This window comes from Boleophthalmus pectinirostris, unplaced genomic scaffold (assembly GCF_026225935.1).
Source record: "Boleophthalmus pectinirostris isolate CB_2022bp ecotype Guang Dong unplaced genomic scaffold, ASM2622593v1 HiC_scaffold_12, whole genome shotgun sequence".
Taxonomy (NCBI): Eukaryota; Metazoa; Chordata; class Actinopteri; order Gobiiformes; family Gobiidae; genus Boleophthalmus; species Boleophthalmus pectinirostris.
In genome coordinates this window covers 25,597,876-25,621,147 of record NW_026571018.1, presented here as the reverse complement: position 1 = coordinate 25,621,147, position 23,272 = coordinate 25,597,876, and the positions used below count along the sequence as shown (strand labels likewise).

The window sequence follows — 23,272 nt, the reverse complement described above, 5'->3', positions numbered from 1 at the left end:
ACCACTTCAAATTCTGAAAGAATAAATAATACGTAATAAATGCAGTGTTTTGTTGTGCCATTACTGCTCTAGTCTGGTCTGTAGTTTGTGTGTGTCCTGAGAGAATTGGTGCAAGCTTTTCTTAATCTCTTCATGTAATGAGTTTTCTCTTTTTGGTATTCAGATTAATTCTGGGATTGGGTTCAGTTCAATGTAATAGCGTTTGGTTGTCTCTAATCTCCTAACCCCATAATTCTTAATCAAAACCAAGGCAGTATTTTTATAGCTTGATCTAATCCATCATGAATGAGGCCATGGATTACACATACTGACCTTGAAACGCTACAGCTCGAGCTCAGATATAGTGATAACCTTAAGACCTCACCTGGACAACAGCCAAAGCTGTTTTGGCCCCATAACCTTGAGAAAGTTTCATAGCTGACCTGGCAACCAAGCCTCAACGCAGGGGTGAAGGACAGTAGCTAGACATAGTGTAATCTGTGGTTCTGCTGCAATCATGTAATGTATTTATTATAAAATACATTTTCTCTGCTCTGTTGCCTATAGTTGAGTCAACTGAAAACTACAGTCACTAACCTTTCTATTATTGCCTTGAAATGACCATATCTGATTTTACAAAGAAATAATCCTAACCTATAGCCTATATATTTATACATTTATTAAAAATAACAGGCTAATTGTTTAGGCAAAGCCTATTGATTAGATGGTAAAAATTCATTTTACACAATTGATTTAGTCTGTGGGCTGTTATGTGGGCAATAAACCAATGTATTTTCCATAAATTATCTTAAATTACTGCTTCGTTCTTTAAATTACCTTAAAGGGCAGGTCGATGTTCAAAACAAAACAAAACACACAACACAGCACAATGCATCTGCACATATCTCTGATTTTCTGCCTCTCTGAATCTTAAATGTCACAGAAATCAGCCCAAACCTGTCAAGCGTAATTGACATTTAAGAGCCTTCAGTGGTACAGTAAAAAACACACACACAGACCAGGCTTTGTGTACACCTGTGTGCGTGCAGCACCTCTTCAGCGAGTCTGAGGCGTCAGCTCTGTGTCAATGAAGACAAAGTGCAGAGATGGCCTTTCAATGAGCCCAGCATCATTTATCCTTCTCACTCTGTGTTGACTTCTCCATTTTACTGTATAGGGAAGTGAGGGAATGCCGCCCTCTGCTGGAGATAGCCAGCAAGGGCACTCCTCATTTTGATAGTCGTTGAACGCTTTGCACAATAAAACCCTCTTTATACTGCCTGAATGTTAAAAGTTAACCTAGTCTATTAGGGTAATATGTTTTGCCAAAATAGGCTATATGCCTATGCTAGTTAGCCAAAGCTGCCGTTATTTTATATGTATTTTACTATTGTCTAGAAAATGAAATGAAGTAGAGTTATTTTGCCTCAGCTGTGTTTCATTTTCTATTCTGATTGCTCTTTTTGTTGACAATAAAATACCTTATCCCATTATAGACAAAATATTACCTGTCCAGTCCACGTGCTCTGATAAAACAGAATAGAAGGGACTGGCTGGTCAGGCAAGACAAAATGCATCCAGACTGTCTCACTGCAAAACTATTGCAACCTCCCAGTATGAGCATTATCACACTAAAGTTATTGGCATTTTTGTGGGCTTTAGTCATGTCATGTGACACTTTTAATTGGGCTGGGGGCTGGCCAAAGGGGGGAGAGATCAGCGTGCCGTTCTTCCGCCCTCTCACTGTACCTCATGCTTCACTGTGCGCACAGAGTCTCGATAACATGAGAAGTCAACACTGGATGCCTTAAGCAAAACAATTAAAACCTCTCTGTGTCTTAATTTTTTATAGGGTTTATTTTTTGACCTGTTTTTGCAGGAATCTTTAGGGAAGAGATAAGACTAAAGACAGGAGTTTGTTTTTGCACGGGGTTTTCTGGACCGTGTGTGTTTGTTTTCAGGTAAGAATTAGATCCTATGTATTCTATCGTTTTTCAGTTCGTAAATAATGCCAACTAAACATGTTACAACATTGAGTATTGTTTTAGATGTTATGCTGAATGCAAAAAAGCACGAAAAAGTATTGAAAAACTATGTATTTGTCATAAATCACAATATTTTGAATTGAATCACCAGATCTCCACAACATTAGGCCTGTCTTCCCTTTTTGGTCTTGTAAACACAAACATTTCATTTTCTGAACTCTTAATAAAGGTCTAGACGTGTTCTGGGTGCACACACATTAGTGGGGTTATTGGAGGCAAATAGGCTGATATAAAAAGCTTGTATCTTCACTTCTCCAGCCCCGCTGTCAAAGCCCCCTAATTATTTAATCCTTGCGCTGCAGCTACTCTAAACGCGCCGTGTGAGGGCTGTGTGTGTGTTTGTGCAGGTGCTCAAACTTGAGCAGCTGTGATTCCGTCGTATGATTTTTAGGATAAGTACATTCTTAGTTGTGCTGAACAAGGGACTGACCTTTTTGTAAGTGCATTTCTTTGCAACCAATTAGTCAAAAGCGGTGAAAAAAATGCATGTTAAAAGTCAAGTAGAACAAAAAAAGATGCAGGTAGAAAAATCTTACTCACACAGACATTGCACTTGACTGAAGCTATACATAAATATATTAAAATCAGTTCTGTATACATAAACATTGCTAAGTGATCTGTTGTCTCCCACAGGAATAAATGATCACCTCAACCAGAAGAGTGTCCCCAGATAAATCTGAAGTTAGAATTGCCTTCAGCCTTAGCCAAACAACAGGTACATTTTCACTGATACACAGTATCTGACATAAACAATTCTTATTTTCAATTAAAACTAATCCAGTCCTTGTTGGCCAAATGCATTTGGGATTTAGCATATACCTTACACAGTCTCCTTCATCTTTTTGGTATATTGTAGTTTTTAGAAATAATTTTATAAGACTAAATAAGAAAAGTCTGACCATGTAATTTTTATTAGTTTATAAAATTCATATTTCAACCTCTTGGCTTCACGTACCACTGAATAACATCATAAATCTAGTTACAATTATAAGCCACTGTTTAGATAAAAAATTTTATGTTTTAATCATATCTAAATTGGCCTATGTACAAAGCTGAGATTGACATGAGTCCAAGTCATTGTTCTAAACAAGTCTTGAAGCAGTAATTGTGATTCAGAGAACTGTATCTGCGTCCTGTACTGGAGTATTCTGTCTTTGGCGTTAAAAAACTCTTCTCTGTTTGATTGGTCAGATATTCTTGTCACTACATTGTTATTTCACAATCGTATGGCTTAAGTGCACTTTGTTTTCAGTGTACTGTACTTTTAATTTGATATGTGGCTTTACTGAGCCATTAAACATGTGGTCGTGATGACAGTTGAACTCAAGGAAACAGTGGTGGACTCTACTCTCACTGAGCGTGCTGAATGCATGGAGCACATACTGGACATAGTTCCCACCAAAACAGAGCCTGCACAATCGGCCCCGCCCCTCACACCCTATCACTTTAACTGCATTCATTCTTCTTCACTGCCGTCGAAACAGGTGCTCCCTCTATTTCTGTAGGAGCACAGCATATTAAAAACAAACCACACATGCACGCTCCCCCAGCTGTACCAAGAATTAAACATGAATGATTGTGAACGCTGTGGTGATATTTGTCTTTCCCTAAAGCATGCGCCGATGACTTCGCCTTCACCTGGGTGACCCTGCCCCCTCCCTCTCTCTCCCTCTTATGTACAGTGTAGGTGTGCAGAGCTGTCTGTCTGTCAGGATGTTTTAGTGCATGGGGCCAGCTCCTGGGGCAGCAGCTGCAGATGCAACAGCAGAGTCAGGTTTCCTCTAATACTGACAGTGTCCTGTCGACTGATTCACTGCTTAGCTTTAGAACAGGGGCCTATATTTATGAGCAGTTAACACTTCAGTCTGGCCCCGCCCATTGCACAGACCTTGGGATTTCTCCTAGGACGCGAAAGGCAGAAAGCAAAATGGAATTTCCTAAGCACACAGCATATATTTATATATATATATATATATTGTTATGATGTGCCATAATAAACATACTTTTAACATATACATTTATGAAATAAAGCATATTAAATGTAAAAAAAAAAATACTTAAAGATAAGGTATATAACTTGCACTCTTCCTGGTTTGAAAAAGCCTGGGTTGCTAGTGCCTTAACCTGCATACTGAGAACAATAGTTTTTAGTTTTTTAGTTTTTAGTAACAAAAGTTTTTTCATTCTCATTATATGGACAGACCATGCCTCATTTGAAAGCTCAGAACCTCCAGAATTCACTCACTGAACTACAGAGGCTGCACTAGCACTGGTTAATGATTGGTGATTAATGAATGATGAATGATGATGGTTATGCTTTAGGTAGTAAGATTCAGATCACAGAGAGGCATTTTAGCTTTAAACCAAAAGAACCAAAAGAAAATGTAAAACATCACAAGATGAAGGGTGGGTCAAATGCAGAGAACACATTTTGAAGTCCTTAGTCTGTCTGGTCTCTTTGGGAATGCATGTCTTTTGTGAACATATTGACAAAAGATATTATTAAAGCATATTATGGGAAAACAGCCTTAATCTTTCCCCCACTTGAGCTCTGTGGTCTATATTTTGCACTCTTCAGTCTTGTGGACAGCCCTGTCCTGTTGGAGGATGATCCGTCAGCCCTTGGTGACTTCATGCCAGACATACTGCACCCCCCACGGTCACTGTCCCGAGCCGAGCATGAGAACTGTATTTATCCTCTTCATAATTGGCCCCATGGCCCAGGGCCGCTCCTCTAATACTCTGCTTTTAGAAGGTTGCATCACCCCAGGATTCTCCACATGTGTTCCACAAACTTAGGACAGGAGGGGGCTGGGGGTGGGACATAGGGACATTTCTGGTGGGACAGGGGGAGTGCCTGTTTGTGTTTGACCATACATCTGCTCTGTCCACTGTCCTCTGCATACACACAAATGTAAGGAGCATACTCCTTGGTTTTAATTAATTTGCTTATTTTCCTAAAATGCTCACTGTATTTGTCAGAAATATAATTTTGCTCAAAGACTGAGGGATATTTAGTCAGTAAGAAACAGCAATTGTAACAGTAGAAGTAAGTTTAAAGCAGTACTTTATGTGTAGTGACATTAGCAGTAAGTGTCGTGGAAAGAGTTAGAAACATGTCTGTTTTGGTTGCCATACACACTAGTTTTACCATGTTGCCAGATAGGGGACATTTCATTTCCACACTTTGGGACATTTTATGAGGCAGAGAAAGGCATTAAACACCTGTCTGTGGAGTAGTCTCTAGATGCACTTAAACAGAGAGCATTTAATAATAGCAAATGCTTTATAGTGGTGACTGCTCCCAGGCTAATGCACTCATAAATACAGACCACTAAGGTGGCATTTACAAGTATCCTCCATACTCTGTTGCCACTTATCTGCATCTCTATAATGGTTAAAAACTAACAGACTTTTTGGTTTTATTTTGTAGATGTAAAAGATGACGATGACCTCCAAAACAATTTCCCTGATCTTGAACGGCGCTTGCAGGTAAATATGTGCTCTATTACAAAATTAGGAGGAAAGGAAACACATATTTTACTGAAGGACTACTTTAAACTATGATTATGTACATAGCAGAAAAACAAAACCAGTGATACAAAATGTAAGAGTAAAAAAATTAAGATAAAAAAACATTTAGCATGTCGGCTGACAGTAGTCAGTTTTGTTTCTTTATTACATTCCTCCAATATAACCTTGTTTTGTTTTTATATAGCTAAGCATTATTCTTGTCAGTTTGAGATAATGAAATGGAGCAGTTAGTGCTCCTGCTTCTGAGTTGAGTTATATCCTTGGGCCTTCAAGCCCTACAGTAGTTATACTCCGTGAATTATAATCTCTACCATTATTACATTTAGATCTGCCATACCCCCATCCTGTGTTGTCAGAATAATTTTATTGCTTTTGTTTCTATTGCAGCCAGTGCCCCCTTGTGTTTCTCTAAGGGAGAGCGTTCAGGTGTACAGGGAGCACTGCAGAATGGCCAAAGAGTTTCATCAAGTCAAACATGAAATATCTGTCCTTGAAGACCGCAAGTAAGCCTTTTAAAAATAGAACATATGCATGTAGCATCGGTAATAGCAGCACTAGCATTAATAGCCTATTAGTTTAAGATATAGATATCTTGTTGTTGGTTTACGACATGGCTCAAAAATTTCACATTTTCCAAAATGACCTCTAGGTGGCACTGTTTATGTTTATTTCAATCAGAATAGTCTTAAGTATAATACTGTATAAGCTCTCTTTTTATCTTCATTGTGCATTTATTATTTGAAACTAAATATGACTAAACTGGTCATTTGCACAACAGATAAATATACAACACATTTACTGTTGCAGGCTCTGGCTCTCACACACCAGTACATCTCTATCACTTTATTTATACTCAGGCCTAAGCAATAAATCAATCTGGCTAAGTACACTCACTGATGTAATACAATCTCAACTGCTAAACTCTGTTAATTCATTGTGGTTTAATACAGCCAGTAGAAGTTTCTACAGAGAAAGAATAATATTACAATTGATCAGGGGCTTCACAAATCTAATGTAGCCTGTAAACTGATAAAACTGATTTTATGTTAACTATATAAACCAATAAACAAGTGCATAGGCTAAATTATTTAAAGAATGAAGAGGTTTAAAAAGAAGTAATCTGTTCTTGTAACATCAACAGTGGTGTCATTCATCTGTATTGTATACGCTCGCCATCCATAATGTGTGCATTATGGCTCAAAGCCAATGTTGTTTTCAAGGATCTGTATCCATATATGGAAACTCCTATACAAACAAAGGATTAGTCTATGCTATTCTTATCAAGTACATACTGGCATACTTTAGAATTACTGTATCTACATGAGAAATTCCCCTTTCTTAATCTGTTTACCTCAAACCCTCCAATTGTTCTGCTGTCATGTCATTGTTGAAGAGAAGCTTGTATTTTACCCCTCTGTGTATTCCGCTGCTTTGTGAATGGGCACTTCCCAGTAATACAACCCTGACATTCAAACAGTCCCAGGTGTCATTTAGCCAATCATATTTCATTATGTGTTCACTTTCCCCTTTCACACCATCTAAAGTGCACTGGCTGATGATCACTGTTGCTTTTTTTAGATTGTCACGCTAACGTGTATACACCTTTCTATTTAAAGATGTATTCACAATTACAAATTGTATGAGATTATGCTGAAAACTGGATATTTGGAGGGACTTGAATTAAGTGAGCATTTTGGAATTCATAGTATGAACCCAATGCAGTAGGCCAACAATCCTCTGGCTAAGATCCTATCTCAAGATCTGGTTGGTTGCAGGGCCTGTAGTCACACACTGCTGCTGACAGGTTGACCAGAGACCCTTAAACTAATTCATATTACAAATCAAAGTTGTTTTAATATGTATTGCAGTCATTTGTCTAACTGAAATCAATGGACTAGGTTAATGGTTAATAATCTAATGGGCACACTTCTATTGGTCATTGTGTAGTGTACTAGAGTTTGTCAGACCCTTCTCTTGTCGCTGTAGGCGTAAGCTCCTGGCAGAGCTGGTGGAGGATGAGCAGGTTGCTATGGAGATCGCCCGGTTGGAGGAGGAGTTTCGGCGTCTTGTGGAAGAAAACCGCACCCTTGTGACAGTCCACACTGAGCGCGCCCAGCAGCTGGAGATGCTCTGCATGACCAATCGGATAAGGCGGGACTCGTCGTGACCTCTGACCTCCGCAGGACCTGACACCTTCAGATATCGTGATGTGCTGAAAAGCCACTCTCTTCTCTGTGAATAAGCTACTCAGACACCTCTTTACCACCCTCGTTTGGGCTCATCATACAAGAAAACATAGTGTACATGTTCATATTTAAAGTTAGAGTTGGTGGTTATGGGGGAGTATCCCATGTGCATTCTTGGGTCAGGCCATGACTCTAGTCTGTATGTTTCTGCTGTATGTGACTCAGATCATATACCCATCGTTTTTTATTACATTTTTAATCCAAGAAGATGTGTTCTATCTTTAGCCCAAGGACTGGTTTGACACAAAAAAAACTGGTTTAACTTAGTATCATCATTCATTGTTTAAAAGTATTGAAAGAGCCAAAAGTAAATTACATAATAACATTTAAAAAAAAAAAAATCCTCTTGACATTTTTTTTTTTAAATTTAAAGCAATGCTTATTCCTACAGGATAAATGTAAACATGTTCCCAAGTATCCAATGTCATCCCCATAAAGTAAGTATGAATCTTTGTTATTCCAACAGTGGAACTCGTACTGTTTTTGTTTTTCTGTAAGTGTGTAAGCGTTATGTTGACATAACTTTATCAGCTACTGTGATATTCAGGTCCTGTGGAGATTAAACTTATACTGTCAGTGTATGATGTGGTCCAAATGTTCAATCCTAACACTGCTGCGCACTGCTTTGGCGCTGGACTTTTGTTTTATAAAAAGAGAATTCAAAGTTTTCATGAGGAACATCAAAAAGAAGAAGGATGGTTGTTTTACAAGAGTTGTACATTTCTGTCATGTGTCTTTACATGGCAGTGAAGGGGAAGTTAATCTCAAACCCAAACAGTGCATCTATTAATAAAGTGAATTTTTGTTTTGCTGATTGTGTCGCTTCCTTTGTTTCATTTCTCTAAATTTGTTGAGATTTTTTGGCAGCATTTACTTGGAAAAGAGAAGTACTGTATTTTTTCCATTGAGACTATTAAGTCATTTCCGAAATTATGAAAGAGCCTCTATTTACAAGAGACAAGACTTGAAAACAACTTATTCCTCATTTTAACAGTCTATTTAAGTGAAATCATCATTGCAGTGCAAATATGCACTGCAAAGATGATTCTGCTCCTATATCAACCTCATACAACAAAAAATAAAATACAGTATCAAATAATTGAGTTGCATTGCTTGTATCTTTAACTATACAACACAATATATTAAAATATAAGTGAAGTCATTAATTTATTTTCTAGCTCATTTTCATTTTAAAACCACAGTATGTAACTTTTTTTCTCAAAAAGTAATAAAAGCATATTCAGTTTGGTTGAGTTTATTGCACTGAAAAATGTGTCCTAACGTTGAGCTGGCTTGCATTTCCACAAACCTGACGTGTTTCCATGGAGATACTGTTTGTTTGGCTAGAATATTCCACAGTATGGCATAAAAACATATCCGTCTTCATGAAGAATGTTCCAAAATATGGTTTGAACATTCCATGGAATAATACAGGTGACATGCCACCTCCAAAAATGATATACTAAACATTGTTGAAGTGTCAAAGTGTACCACTGCCAATGCTCAAATATCCAGTCACTGTGGTTCAGCCTGGTTACAGTAAGTAAAGAATAACAGCATGATGGCATACTATTATTTCTAAATTATTATTTTTTATTTGACAATATATTATGATTTATTACAACTCAAATACCATACAGTCGCTTAATATTGTTATCTGTGATTAAATTCATTCACACAAGTTGGGAATAAAAATAAATAAAACATTGAATGAGAAGGTGTGTCCAAACTTTTGACTGGTTGTGTATATAGTAGTGTATGTATGCAAGCATTTTCCCTTTTCAATTGTTTAAACATACATTTGTTTAAACATCCGAGGTGTTTGTCTTTAACAGTATACACTTGTTTTATACTTGTGGGAACTGTTTTGATTCCACACACAGGGCTGGGCTTGTCTCAGACTAAATGAGAGCACATATGATTCATAAAAACATTTCTTCTCGCTTCTCATTCCTAAAATGTTTTGTGTTGAATTTAACCATGTAAGCCTATCTTGTCATAAAATATAGTCTTATATTTCAGATCTACTTAATCTCCTCCAATTGTTTTCTGAGGAAATCTATAAAGAGATTTTCTAGGAAACTTTATCCCAGTAGACAAATGCAAAGACAGGATTGGTTACGGAGACAACTGGAAAAACAAAACTGCTGGCTCATTCTTTATCAGCAGAACCGCATGACTCAGCACTAGGTTTGTACACACACAAAGCTGTTGTAACACACTACCACACAACACTCCCTCCCTCCCTCCCTCCCTCCCTCTCTCTCTCTCACTGTCTTTCTGTCTCTCCCTCTCTTTCCCCTCCTCTCATCGCTCACACATAGCCTACAGGGCATATGACTAACTTCAGCTTTTAGTTTGTACTCGAGTCGAGATAACACTTTCTGGGAATTGGCCTGGCTGGACTGCATTCCTGTTTTGAAATAACCATGTGGGATTAACACCAATGTCTTCCTGATTCCTGGTCATTCTGGATATTACAAATCACCTGTGAGGTAAGATTTTTTTTCAAGAATAGTCTACCTGCGTGTGTGTAATGGCCAGAGTGATTAAAAACTTGTATTATAATTTAGTCACTGCTAAAAAACAACAATGGTGTAAGACATTTCTGTTTACTTATGAACTGTTGACGTTCTTCGATGTGTTGTACTTCCTGATTAATTTACTGTTTAATGTTTAATGTTTCGGAGGCAAAATAGATCCTGTTTTTACACACTGTATGACATTTTTACATAGTCTGACATCACCCTAAGATAGTAAAAAGACTGTAAGTCATTTAAATGTATTTAAACACACTGCAGTCATTTCCAAAACAAATAAATAAATAAAAATAAATAAGTAAACCACAGGAAATAAGAATTTTGATCCACAATGTCTAAAATGTCAATGTTTCAATGCGTAGTGTTCATGTTGAGTGAGTAAGAATTCTTTCTTTATTTTCCCTTTATTTTTGCCAAGATTCTTTGGTGTTAAAAGTTTTCCAGTCTTTACTTTGGAGTTATTTCTCTCCCCAAATCCACAATCAGGTGGATGAAATCTGGACCATTCAACATTTCCATTTTTTATATGTTTCTTTGGTCTTGCTGCTAGAAAACTGCTGTGTTTTAGGTTTAGTCTAGTTGTTAAAAGGCTGTAAAAGTAAAGTGATTACAAGAGGTGTACTATTAACTGATGGCATTGTTTATCTAATCAACTTCACTATTATTTTTTAATAGTCCCAGATGGCCATGGCAGTCCCGGGCCGGGCGTCAGTGTTTACATTTGAATCCTCGGTGCACCCCAGTCACGTTCTGATCTCTCTGGAGGAGCAGAGACAGCGGGACATCCTGTGTGATGTTACTGTGGTTACCAATGAGGGACAGAGTTTCAGGGCCCACCGCTCTGTCCTGGCATCCTGCAGCGAATACTTCTCCCAAAGAATCTCCTCTCTGGCTGGGCAAAATACTGTCATCACACTGCCCTCAGAGGTGAGATAGTGTACCTCAAAAACAAAACATAGGTTTGTTAATAATTCATCCATAGTTACTTCAGAATGGCTTGTCTTCCAAGCCTTTCTACTCATTGTTTTATCTCCATGGAGATGCTCTTGGCTGGCATGTTACACGGTGTGGCATTATATTTATTTATTCAAGAGCAGATTTGTTTTTGGGTTTTTTTTTTTGCTAAAGAAATACACCAAAAAGAAACAATTTTTCTATAGGCTGACCTGCAGCTTAGCGTATTGATGTTTCCTCCTGGTTTCCACAGACAGGTTTAATGCCATATTCTGGAATTCTTTAGGTATAGCAATATTATGGCCAGAAAAGTCACATAGTGTAAATTTACAATATTCCCATAGTTCATTTTTTTGGGAAGGAGAGAGACAAGTTATCCCTTCATATCATATTATTATTTTTTCTGTTTAATTTTCTTCTGTTTGTCTTGTTTACAGGTAACTTCTGCTGGTTTTGAGCCATTGTTGAAATTTGCCTACACATCCAAACTGCTTTTCAGCAAAGAAGACGTTTTAGACATCCAAAACACAGCGACTACTCTTGGATTCAAAGACTTGGACAGCGCATGTTTTGATTTCCTCCTCCCCAAATTCTTCTCCAGCAACAAGGCCTGTGTAGTGAGAAAGACATGCTGTAAGAATAAATTTAAGAAAGATTTATCCAGAAACACTGTTGATTCAAGTGAGTATTTGGATGACAAAGAAGCAAAACCTGTTGGTGACTCACCATCACAAGAGGAAGTAGCATTTGAGAGTAACAAGTCAGACACTATCAAAATTCAGAATGCTGTGTGCTTTTCGTCACCTGTAACACCCGCAGCACCTGTAAGCAAAATACCTGCTAATGACAATGTTGTTCAATGCCCCAAATATCGGAAGTTCCAGATGGCCTGTGGTAAAGAGACAAATAAAAGCCAGCAAAAACCTGTGATAAACTACTACTGCAATTCGCCATGTTCTAGCAACAGTGAAAGTGGAAGTTGCCCCTTAAGAGTGTCCAGACAGGTTGAAGACTTGTTTGACGTCAGATTAGGGAATTTCCATCATGTTGATGCCAATAAAGTGGACACAACAAATGAAAAGACACAAGAAATTGAAATGCAGGACAACATCAGAACAACATGCTATGCAGATGGTATGTGCAGCAGTAGTGACGTATCAAACAGGTTAGAGTCACCTGAGTGCACTGCAGAGGCCCAAGAAGTCATGAGGTCATTGGGTCATAACATGGCTGCGGTGAACAACAACTTTGCCCAGAGAGGATGTGTGAAAGCTGATGAGGAAATCACTGACAAACAAGATAGAGATAGGCAACAAAATGTGGTTCAAAATTGTAATGGAAAGTGGACATTAGAAGAAGCAAAAACACCAAACTCTTCTCTAGATTGGTTCAATGTTCAGCCTAACTCCTCATTTCCTCCAGACATGGACAAAAGCACAAGTGATTGGACATTAGACATTAGACCCAAGTCTTCTGAGTGTGAGGGGACATCCCAGTCTGGGCTTTCCTCTCTCAACTCTGGTGAAGATTCAGACACAGAAGAGGTGGAGGGCTACTGTGATGTCTATGTACAAGAAAGAGCAAAAGAGGTAAGACACAGTATCAAATACATAACCAAAGAGCTGACTCGTTATAGTAGGAGGTTAAATATTAACATGGTGAAAGTTGTCTGACTGTGCAGTTTAGAGTCCAGCTTAGGTGAACTTGACAGCTCAGCCAGTGTTTCTTTTTGGTCTCATTATAGAAACAAATTTTACTGTTTGGATGCATGTGTAGAGCTTCTCATGATCTGTGCCAAATTAATAAATCAACACTTAGTCCACAATATTGTTACATGTAATAGGTAAACTATGAAGTAGTGTGGCATTAACAGAAGCACTAATGCAATGTAACCGTGCTGTTTTAAGGTCACACTGACTGTTAATATTTAACACCACTGCTGACTGCAGTTTATGTGAGCAACTACCTATAACAGATATTTGGAAAACTTATAGGAAGTAATTTTATTATGAATAGTTATTTTAAGCAGAGGCTATATCTTTAGATCAGAATTGGTTGGGTCAAGTGTAAAATACTGGTGCATGATTGCAGCTGGAGAGACAGTCTCAGTATTAGACTGAAGCGTATATGAGTCCAAAATACATCCAAGTTTTTTAAGAGTCAAGATCAAAACATTTACCCGAAAATGACGGCACAAACGCATTTTGCTTTGTGTCTTACATTACTCACACTTCACATTTATATAAATTTCATAGAGCAGAAATAAATGTGTGTGACTTGCTCTTCAGGGCCACGTACCTAAACAAATATTCCTTCACATTCATAGGTGAAGCTGCCTTATCCTGTAGACCAAATGCTTGAGATGAGCAGAAACGATTTCCAGGAGCTTTTGGATAAACAGAACTTAACACAAGAACAGCTGGAACTGGTGCGTGACATGAGACGACGAAGCAAAAACCGACTTGCGGCCCAGCGCTGTCGCAAACGCAAACTTGACTGTATTTACAACTTACAGTGTGAGATCAACAAACTGGTATGGGACACAATTTTCATCCATAGCCATTTTAATCCTTTGATTTTGGTAAAATATGTGTTTGTTTCAACAGAAAACTGAAAGGGAGAAGCTGATTGAAGAGAAAAATCGACTGTGCAAGTTGCGGCTGAATACGTGCCACAGAGTGTCCACATTGTTCCAGAGAGTTTGTGCTGGCGCTGACCTGCCTCCAGAGCACCTACAGCTGTTAGCCAAATACACTTCTGCTGAATGCCCTCTGGCCTCCTATGTCCCCATCATAGACTCACTTCTGTCATCATCTCAGCTGCATCAGACTACACAGCTGCCCCCTGGTGGAACAGCAGTGGACGGTCACTACTCAGGGACCAATACATAAATGGTAAATGATAACCTCATATAATGATTGTACTGTAGACCTAAATAGCATAACATACAGGCAAGTGCAGCCATAAAAACAACTTGTGACGAGTTGTTTTCGGACCATTTACTATGTAACATTGACTTTCTTTTCATTTTAATTTAACTTGTTGCATTTGACAGTTCACAACACCTTTACAATTCAGCTCAGAATCATTCACCAATATAAGAACACAATTCACTAATCTGCACATGTTTTAAGAAATAGAAGTATATTGGAAAATACTTCACAGTGGGTGTGGATCTATAAAAGTCACCTTTTGAAGTGAAATATTTAATAAGCAGACTCTTGCACTGTGTCTTCTAAGTCATTTACAAGCAGGCTGTATTTGTAATATACTGTATTAACTCAGGGATTATGTAACCATTACCAAGGGTGTGATCTCTTCTATTTTAAGTGGTACACTACTCTTGTAATGTAGGAGATCTTGTCACAGTACATTCCATTTGACCACAGGGATATGGATCAACAGTCAAAACAGACTGATTAACCATGACTAACAATGACAGGGCATGATTGAGCAGTGTCCAGATTTTAGTCTCTGCCCTCATGTCTGCCTCTCTGTATTACACACTGTCATTGTGGTGGACTCCTTTCAGCTGACCACACTGACACAGCCTTCCCCCACACTTCTCACTCTCGCAAACAATGACTTAACAGACCTCTGGTGTTGGTATTCTGTTTCTTGGGTTTACTTAGTATTTAAGTGCATTACTTTTTGAGATCATGAGTGTATCAACTTTGTGTTTGAGAGAACACAGACCCTCCAGGAAAATGTAGCTCTAGAACAAGACACTTGACTTTAGTCAAACTACAAAAGTATTCTAATGTGTCTTTAACTATCTGTGGAATTTTAAGTATTGTGAATAAAATATTCAGGATCTATCAATATCTTTGAACCACAGGACAAACTGGACAGGCAGTGTGAGTTTGAATATTCTGTGTTCCTGGTGCTGAGCGCCCTCTAGTGACACAGTGAGGGTTGTATGATATGTAATATACAAATACTTTTGTATTATATTTTTTCTAAATATGAATATAATGTAATCACAAATTAAAATGATTTTAATAAAACAGTTTAAGGTTAAATTGTATCTAATTTCATTTGACATACAGGAAAAGTCTTTCTCAATGTTGTATTTAGTTTCTAAATACTACTGTTTACACAAGACTATTGTTGGAGCTTGAAGTATGGGCCTAATAAATGTTCTTCCTCTTTTGGGTAGGGGCTATTTTCTTAAAAAGAATAAAAAGTGACATGGCCTTGGTGTTTCCAAGTGCAGGGATCAAAGCGGTCAATGAGTCCTAATGACTGTTGACACAACGCAGTGGGAACCAAAAGTCCATGGGGCAAAAGTTCAAAACCCACCAACACCCTGCACAAAGGTCACCAGTCTGGGAAAGTTTAGCACCACCATTGGTGACAGTTCAACCAAATGGACAACAGATGGCGCCATTGCAGCAGTGATAATGCAGAGGTTCTGACTTATTTTGTTACCTAGAAACTGGACAATTCTTCACATTGAATTAGCTTATAAAAGGTTACATTACACAAGATTCCCAAATGTCATGTATTTATATATTTATTTAAATGACAAATATTACCATTAGTGGGGTAGGCCTAACCATCTTTCTTGCTTTAAGTATATGTTGTGTCTTCTCTTATATCTTTTCTTGCACCTCCGCTCCATGATATGTGGGCGGTTTCTGTGGGTGGTTCTCTGGCAAAGATGGAAAATAACACTGCACAATATGTTGGCTTTTGAATCTTACACTAAACTGTTACTGCTACAGTGAAGTCTAATTAATTTACTGTAAAGTGAATTTTGTTTAATAATAGTGTCCATAACAACATGAGCATTAGTCAGTAGTTTGTGTTTTTTTTTTTTATTTTGGGTAATCACTGGGCCCATTTTGGCAAGTTTCCGTCAGATGCCCTTCCTGACACACCCAGCCACACATGTGACAGTGACTAGAAAGGGTGATAGTGGTGTCTTGCTAAGGCACAAAATAAATATTAGACATCTAGTCAACCGTATTTACATCAGCCTCTCTAACACCAAGTAACTAGGTCCACTTTAAGTTTGCTTTGCCAAGATATCACACTAGCATCCATGTCCTATATATTTATTTTCCCCTCTTTGCCCATGTTAATCTCAATCCCAGTCCACAACATATAACATAGAGCTGTCCTTAAACACAATTCTAATCATATCCATCCATGAAAGTGTACAAATTTTATGGTTAAATGTGTGTTTGCTAAATGTTTTGGTTAGTGATATAAAGAAGGCAACCAAATTTAATCCCTGAGGAGTTGGACAGTGAGTGGTGCAGTCATGTGGCTTCCTAATGAGAACCTGTGAGTCCTGGATCAGCCTCGGGACACACAAGCATCGGTCCAAACTAACAGTAATACAATTAATGTGGTTTGCTATCTATCTCACACAGAAAAGCCAGGACCGGTCAAAAAAGTTTACAGACATAAGTGGACTCGTATAGGTGCTCTTTGAGTCAGAAATGTTGATGGCAATAAGTTTTTTCAGATATTTTTGAGCAACCTGTTTACAAAAATGTTAAACAGATTGTATTCAGTGTCTTTTGAGCAATGACATCTCTTCAGACAAAAGCATCAGACGTACCCTCTGTCAGAAAAGTTACACAGTGCACTTTTATTATACTTTTTCTTTCATTTATTTATTTAATCGGGACAGTGCATATTACTAAACATTTGTAATAACAATGTAAATCTATCAGTTTATAGTAAAAATGCTCATTTCCACTTGTTGTCCCTAGGCAGGTGGCACAGAAAACAATACAAAATGCATAACAGACAAGAGACAGAACACAGAACAGTAAAAGGCCAGATGAATAAATACCAAATAAATATCAAAGTTGTGTTACCCACTCTCCAGTTCCAGATGATTTAATTATATAGTTTTGAATTATTGTATCTGGATTAATGTATTAACACAGAAAACCCATTCTTTCCCATTCAAAACCACTATTGTCCCAGTCTCAGCTGCATTGTAACGGCACACTCACATGATGTTACACTCCCCACGATGAGCCAGGCCTAATGTGCAACAGTAAAACCCTGCAAAGAAACCAGTGTTTGAGAATTATTCTGAAATGTCAGCCATGAAAATCACCCACAGTGAACGAGCCAGAACATGACTGCATTGCGATCACGCTGACAAGAACAGTTACAAATGCAAATTAGCTGCAGAATGGCACATAAAGACACACAATGGTTTGCAATTATGGTTTTTGAAGCTACATGCAGCAGTAAAGTCCTACTGTCAGGCAATGTAAAGTAAACAAAAAGGCTTAAAAGGCCCAACACTGCATAACTGACTCCTGTGAGCTTTTAGTCACATTAGAAAATTGTTATCACTTCAAAACATATGCAGACTTGTGTTTTGTTTCTGTTTCCATACAGATTTGAGTAACTCTTTATTATTAGTCTGTCTCATCTCCAAAGCTCAAAATGCTCTGCTCTACCTTGTGATGTCATGAAGTGGTAGTTTTCAAGTTAACAGCTACCTTTTACCTTTAGTTCAATAGAGACTGGCAATTCCAAACATGAAAGTATCCAAATGACTCTACTGAATGTGTATGGAGTTTAAAAACACAGTGACGTACTTCTTGTATTACCACACTAAATCACAAGTGTTCTTTTTGTTTATTTGAGAGAATGATTCAACCAAAAAATGCAGAGTTTGTATGTGTGAACAAAATAAAACACAACTCCAGGTATGTTTGTGATGAGGAAACAACATTATGACAGAGCTCAGAAAATAGTATACCTTTAATGACATTTGTCTCACTTTGACTTGTTACAAAATAATTGCACAATTGAGTTGCACACTTGAATGCCAAGAATTAGTTGCAGAGAACCAGGGCAAATATTTTTCAGGAAGACTTTAAGAAAATAAAGGCACAGCTCTTTACAGATCCAACCCCTGCAAACTTGTAAAAAAATATACATAATGTCTTGGTATTTTGAAGAACATAGTAATCAAACAATGTTATGCCAAGTCAAGCAGTCAATTAGCATAGAACTGTGAAGGTGGCTGGAGTACTCTGATGCTCAAAGTTAAAATAACTCCTGTCTCTTGAGTAAAATGCATATAAACAGCTTTCCACCTATGGGCAAAACTCCTTTTGGTAAGCTGGGAATACAGTACTGACTCATAGCATACTACCGTACATGTGTAGTCTTTGGTTTAAAAGCTCAAATACACATGTTCCATAATATCCCGGTCAGGGCCTTAGACAAGGACAACTCATTAAAAAACATTTAAATCCCCCAACACACATGCTTTTGGTACTTGATAGACAAGAAAACATAAAACATGGAAAAACCTTGCCACTCCACTGTAACATTGAACCTACAGACTTACTGCTGACAAACAGAGAGGCTAATCAGTCTGTTATTGTACATCACTGAATAAGAAATAATGTAGCTCAGAATGAACTCAGCAGAGACTCCATGTAACAGACATATTCAAATGAGGACAAACATAGCAGTATTTTGTTTTGTGTATTTCCCCCTGTTGACTAGAATGCCATATAGTATATTATAATACACGCTAGCACAGGTTGAACTTCTTCTAGATGCTGTCTCCACAACAGAACAGTGTGGGTGGTCTGAGGACAACGATGTATAAAAATGGCAGGATAATAGAAAAAATGTGCGCCTATGCAGAAATAGCTTCACACAGATGTCGTGGATAGTGGACTAGTTTCCATGGAGACAGATAGATAGTCTTTGGCAACTCCTAATAGTTCCCCGATCCACCACCACAATTTTAGTTTTCTTAAAAATGGCCCAGTTTAGGCAGAAAAGGCAAATATATGAGGATAAGAAGACTTGTTGTTCAGGCTTGACTGCAAATATAGCAAATATACTGCAAATCCTAGACAGCCTATAGGCTCTTAAGTAAATAACAGGCTTACAATGAATCCTTCAAATTTACATAAACATGTTAAAATTAGCAGTAAAAATAATAAAATAATGGTGTATTATCATAAATACAGTATTTCAAGTAGATGTATTTGAAATGCATAGTACACTCACTTTCCTGATAATCCTATTTCTGATTATTTATTTAGCTACTTGACGTGCTTAATCCCAGGGTGATAAGAGTTGCACAGGAAAGGCATCTGGAATAAAATCTATGTCCATTATTGTGTTCGTAAACTCAGTTAAAGTTTTATAAATTATAAGGTTTATTTTGAAGTAAAAGATAAAATAATATAATTAATATGCACAGTACTTTACTATTATCACAGACAAAGTACATACGGTATAGCAAACATGAGACCTATCAGGACTGTCTTTTTGTCATTTAAGTTGTATGTAAAATCTTCATAAAAACTTTGCTTTCTTTCTTGTAAATGTCCAATTACATTGGGCATTAACGGTACTGTCTTTTGAAACTCACACTGAGACATGAGTTAGCTCAAGTTCATGTCACTTTGCAGGTTTATAATGATACTGCAGGTATCTGAGAACTTCATTAGATGCTAAATCTTCATCTTTTATCCAAACAGTGGCCCCAGGTCTGTGTAGTGCCCCCTGTAGTTCACATGAGGCGTGTCCCGTTATTGTCCATGGCTATTTTAGGCAGCTGCTGCAGCTCATCTGTCTGTTAGAATCGATGTGAGGCGAGATTGTGTCTGGAACCACTGACTTCATGATGTCATTCTCCGTCGCCATAATGTGTTTGACCAGGAAGTTGGCTGCGTCATTAATATTGAGGTTATCCTAAAGCAGAGACAACATCAGTGCATCATAGTGTGAAATATTAGTACTAAAAGTAATAGCCCCGTATACCAAACCACAAACTCTCAAATCTCTCTGTGCACTGTATATAACACCAAACAAATAATGCATAGTCATAACGCTATATCTTTTCCTTTTTTATTGGGAGTAAATTATGCAACAAAATTGTTATTGTGTAAATGGGGTACATTTGCTACTGCAAGTAATGCCAGTACTAATCTATTAGTTTTTTTTTTTTTTTACTATTCCATGGACGTACTATTTGGGCTACGTCAGCACAAAATTAGAGGAAGTAAGGTTTGCTCAATAGAACTTCAAATGCAGCAGAACCTGGTAACACTTGACCTCAGAGAATGTAGAGTGCTCATGTTACAAGGTTAGCAGCACATTTAGAATACATTAACAGCCCTCTGCCAACATGAATGCATAAATAAAGGCAACAATAACAAGATTTATTGTTTGGGTGTTTATGAAATAGTTTCACTGTTGGATTATTGTGAGAGATTTTTGACAAACAAAGCACACCTTTCTATAGAACTTACTTTAAGTACTTCACATCTCTGACTAATTGTTGTGACCCTGTGTTTTAAATACATTTTCCACACGCATATGAAATTCCAGTGGCCCTTTTTTAACAGCGTGTAATCTACTTAACTGTTTATTGTATAATGCTTACCTTGATAACCATCTGTACAATATTTAGCCACTTACACAACATACTGGTGCAATGTAATGCAACACACTTTAACTAAACTGAATTTACCTCTTCAGCAATCTGAGTGACAGGCCAGCTTACACTTCCCACGTATCACCTGTTGCCGTTCACCTCTATTCGCTCTTGACCACATTTGATTGACACTGACTGACCGATGCAGACCACAAAGACCCCATAATATATACAGTTTTGCAGTCTTATAAATACAGTTCCTCCTACCTCAAAGTCTTCTGTGGTTTGCAAGGTAAATCTGACATTTATTTTGTTTGAAAATCTGAAGTTCTTAGAGTTTAAGGTTTTAGGTGCACTGTGTAACAATAGTTACAATAGTGGGTCCATCACCATCTTGTTTCGATGAAAATGTAATTGCTCTGTGTGAACTATTCTACAGTATGACATTAAACAGATCTACATTACATTTTTTCAATTAAAGTTGTCACTCCACAGATCTGACCTGTAACTTGGTCAGGTTTGGTCTACATGATGATAGAAAGGTTTAATACAATACTGTGAAACATTCCAGACAATAACACCTCCACGGAGACCCTCAACCAGAAAAATTACACAGTGCACCTTTAAAGGCACAACGGAGGCTAATAAATGTCAAAGATGCAACTTATGTCAATCCAAAAACATATATAAAACATACAATTTGGCATGTGTTTTATGTGGTTTAAAAACTATCAGGGATAGGCCATTGAATAGTTACATATATTTGACTAGGTATTGAATATTTGGGTAGCTGTAATGTGTCTTATGTGCATAAACCATGAATGGGAAATGTACTTTTGAAATACCAAAGCTCTTTGCAGACTTACCTTTGCTGAAGTCTCAAACCAACCAGCAAATCCATGGTCTTTGCAGAATTGGTCCATTTTGATGCAGTTGTTGGTGAGCTCTCTGCCCTGGTCGCACTTGTTTGCCAGTAACACAGTGGCGATACTTTGTCCATTTGGCAGCATGAGTTTAGAGTCTAGGTCCTCTTTCCACTTTATCACAGCCTCAAATGTTGTAGGCCGTGTCACATCAAACACTATGAAGGCCCCCATAGCTTCACGGTAGTACACTCTTGTCATGTTGCCAAAGCGCTCCTGGCCTGTTAAAAACATGTAATTTGTATTGAAATGACAGTATCTACTTTAGAATCAAATAGAAACAAAAATGTATAATATTCATATTGGCCGTCTCACTTTAAGTGCAAATCATCAGCTGACATTGACATTGACTTCAGAATGCTAGTTTTCCAATGAAACAGCACATTCCTGAAGTCTCACTGTCACGTTGTATCAGGCAATGCTCTCAAAGCAAGGGTTTGTTTTAGACCAAAATTTTAATTTAAACTAACTAAGCTAAACAAAAATTCTGTGCAAATTATGATACCAACATAACATTCACATTTGAGTCATGAATTCTGTGTTTGAAATCTTTGTCCTTTGTCACTGTCACCTGTATTTGTTTAGAGGTGTCCAGTGCAGGAGTGGTTAAACACAAAAACAGTCACTAACACTGACATTAACATGATGTGTAACTTCAGTGAGTCAGTCATGTTTGACAAAGAACTTCCTCATGTTTACAGTTGTTTAAGTTGTACAAATACATAACACATTTTTTCCACTGGGCCTGTATTAGACAAACTGATTATGACAGGTGCTCAGGTGAAGGCCTACTCTTAATCTCATTTGGAGCAGACAAATTGAACAAGCACGTGTCTGACTGTCTGTGTGGGTGATAATGATGACGTTTTGTTTTTATTTGTCCACAATGGCCCTCCTGTGCCTTCCCTGTATTTGTCTCACATGCCCCAATCACATGCTGCTGCCCCATACCTTGAATGAATGACTGGATGACAGTGTGATGGTTCTGTCTGGGCACCACCTCTGCCTCCGTCTGCGCGCGTGTGTGCGCATGTACGCACGTGTCAGAGCAGAAAGTGGCCAGGCACTTCTCCACAGTGACTTAGCATCTGCTGTGACGCTTTCATAACTTTACAACGGTCATATTTCATCATGACTTAACAGATGTTTGTTAATGTTTAATAGTTTGACTAGTTTGACTATGTTTTACATCAATATGGATATTTCTAGTTCATCTTAGTATAAGCAATAGCCCAAATGACCAGTTCATATAGACCTGAGTAACACACCTGCGATGTCCCAAAGCTGGAGTCTGATGGTCTCAGAGTCCCAGTTGAGCACTTTGAGAGCGAAGTCCACTCCAATCGTGGCCCTGTAATTGGTTGAGTACGTCTGGTGCACGTAGCGCCTAATGATGGACGTCTTACCGACCCCCAGGTCCCCAATGACCAGCACCTTGTACAGGTGCTCCTTCCGTAGGCTCTGCATTCCGTTGGTGGGCGGCGTGTGGTGGCTGTTCATGTCTCCCGGTGTGCGTCAGCTGATCCCCACTGGACGTCGGTCTGTCTCTGACTCGCCCCCGGTGCCAGTGCGCAATGGGAAGTGCGTGATCGGCACAGGGGCTGGACCGAGAAGCTTGTGACCTCTTCACGCCAGAGGAATTGCGCACAGTTCTTTTAAGGGC

General features: G+C 38.1%; 3 protein-coding genes across 3 annotated transcripts; 2 read left to right on the top strand and 1 right to left on the bottom strand.

Annotated features, from left to right (window-relative positions):
* The first annotated feature begins 1,745 nt into the window (after positions 1–1,745).
* Positions 1,746–8,661, top strand: map3k7cl (map3k7 C-terminal like). The gene is made up of 5 exons (XM_020922824.2): positions 1,746–1,940; positions 2,658–2,739; positions 5,458–5,516; positions 5,946–6,061; positions 7,545–8,661. The coding sequence occupies exons 2-5, from the start codon at positions 2,664–2,666 to the stop codon at positions 7,723–7,725; spliced, it is 432 nt and encodes a 143-aa protein (XP_020778483.1). The 5' UTR covers positions 1,746–1,940; positions 2,658–2,663; the 3' UTR covers positions 7,726–8,661.
* A 1,433-nt stretch (positions 8,662–10,094) lies between these two features.
* bach1b (BTB and CNC homology 1, basic leucine zipper transcription factor 1 b) lies at positions 10,095–15,320 on the top strand. Its single transcript, XM_020922867.2, has 5 exons — positions 10,095–10,299; positions 11,020–11,271; positions 11,736–12,887; positions 13,625–13,831; positions 13,905–15,320. Exons 2-5 carry the CDS (start codon positions 11,026–11,028, stop codon positions 14,187–14,189), a joined length of 1,890 nt encoding a protein of 629 aa, XP_020778526.2. The 5' UTR covers positions 10,095–10,299; positions 11,020–11,025; the 3' UTR covers positions 14,190–15,320.
* A 2,577-nt stretch (positions 15,321–17,897) lies between these two features.
* rab38b (RAB38b, member of RAS oncogene family) lies at positions 17,898–23,265 on the bottom strand. The gene is made up of 3 exons (XM_020922844.2): positions 22,878–23,265; positions 21,553–21,830; positions 17,898–20,001 (listed from the first exon to the last, which is right to left on the bottom strand). The coding sequence occupies exons 1-3, from the start codon at positions 23,107–23,109 to the stop codon at positions 19,852–19,854; spliced, it is 660 nt and encodes a 219-aa protein (XP_020778503.2). The 5' UTR covers positions 23,110–23,265; the 3' UTR covers positions 17,898–19,851.
* Positions 23,266–23,272: the final 7 nt, after the last annotated feature.

What these genes read in the sequence shown, in the direction of transcription:
- map3k7cl (XM_020922824.2), top strand. Translation starts at nt 2,664, where the DNA reads ATGATCACCTCAACCAGAAGAGTGTCCCCAGATAAATCTGAAGTTAGA. An exon ending in ATCTTGAACGGCGCTTGCAG is followed by an intron (nt 5,517 to 5,945) that starts GTAAATATGTGC and finishes TTTCTATTGCAG; the next exon opens with CCAGTGCCCCCTTGTGTTTC. An exon ending in TCTGTCCTTGAAGACCGCAA is followed by an intron (nt 6,062 to 7,544) that starts GTAAGCCTTTTA and finishes TTGTCGCTGTAG; the next exon opens with GCGTAAGCTCCTGGCAGAGC.
- bach1b (XM_020922867.2), top strand. Translation starts at nt 11,026, where the DNA reads ATGGCCATGGCAGTCCCGGGCCGGGCGTCAGTGTTTACATTTGAATCC. An exon ending in TCATCACACTGCCCTCAGAG is followed by an intron (nt 11,272 to 11,735) that starts GTGAGATAGTGT and finishes TCTTGTTTACAG; the next exon opens with GTAACTTCTGCTGGTTTTGA. An exon ending in TACAAGAAAGAGCAAAAGAG is followed by an intron (nt 12,888 to 13,624) that starts GTAAGACACAGT and finishes TCACATTCATAG; the next exon opens with GTGAAGCTGCCTTATCCTGT.
- rab38b (XM_020922844.2), bottom strand. Translation starts at nt 23,109, where the DNA reads ATGAACAGCCACCACACGCCGCCCACCAACGGAATGCAGAGCCTACGG. An exon ending in CCAGCTTTGGGACATCGCAG is followed by an intron (nt 21,831 to 22,877) that starts GTGTGTTACTCA and finishes TGTTTTTAACAG; the next exon opens with GCCAGGAGCGCTTTGGCAAC. An exon ending in GGTTTGAGACTTCAGCAAAG is followed by an intron (nt 20,002 to 21,552) that starts GTAAGTCTGCAA and finishes TCTCTGCTTTAG; the next exon opens with GATAACCTCAATATTAATGA.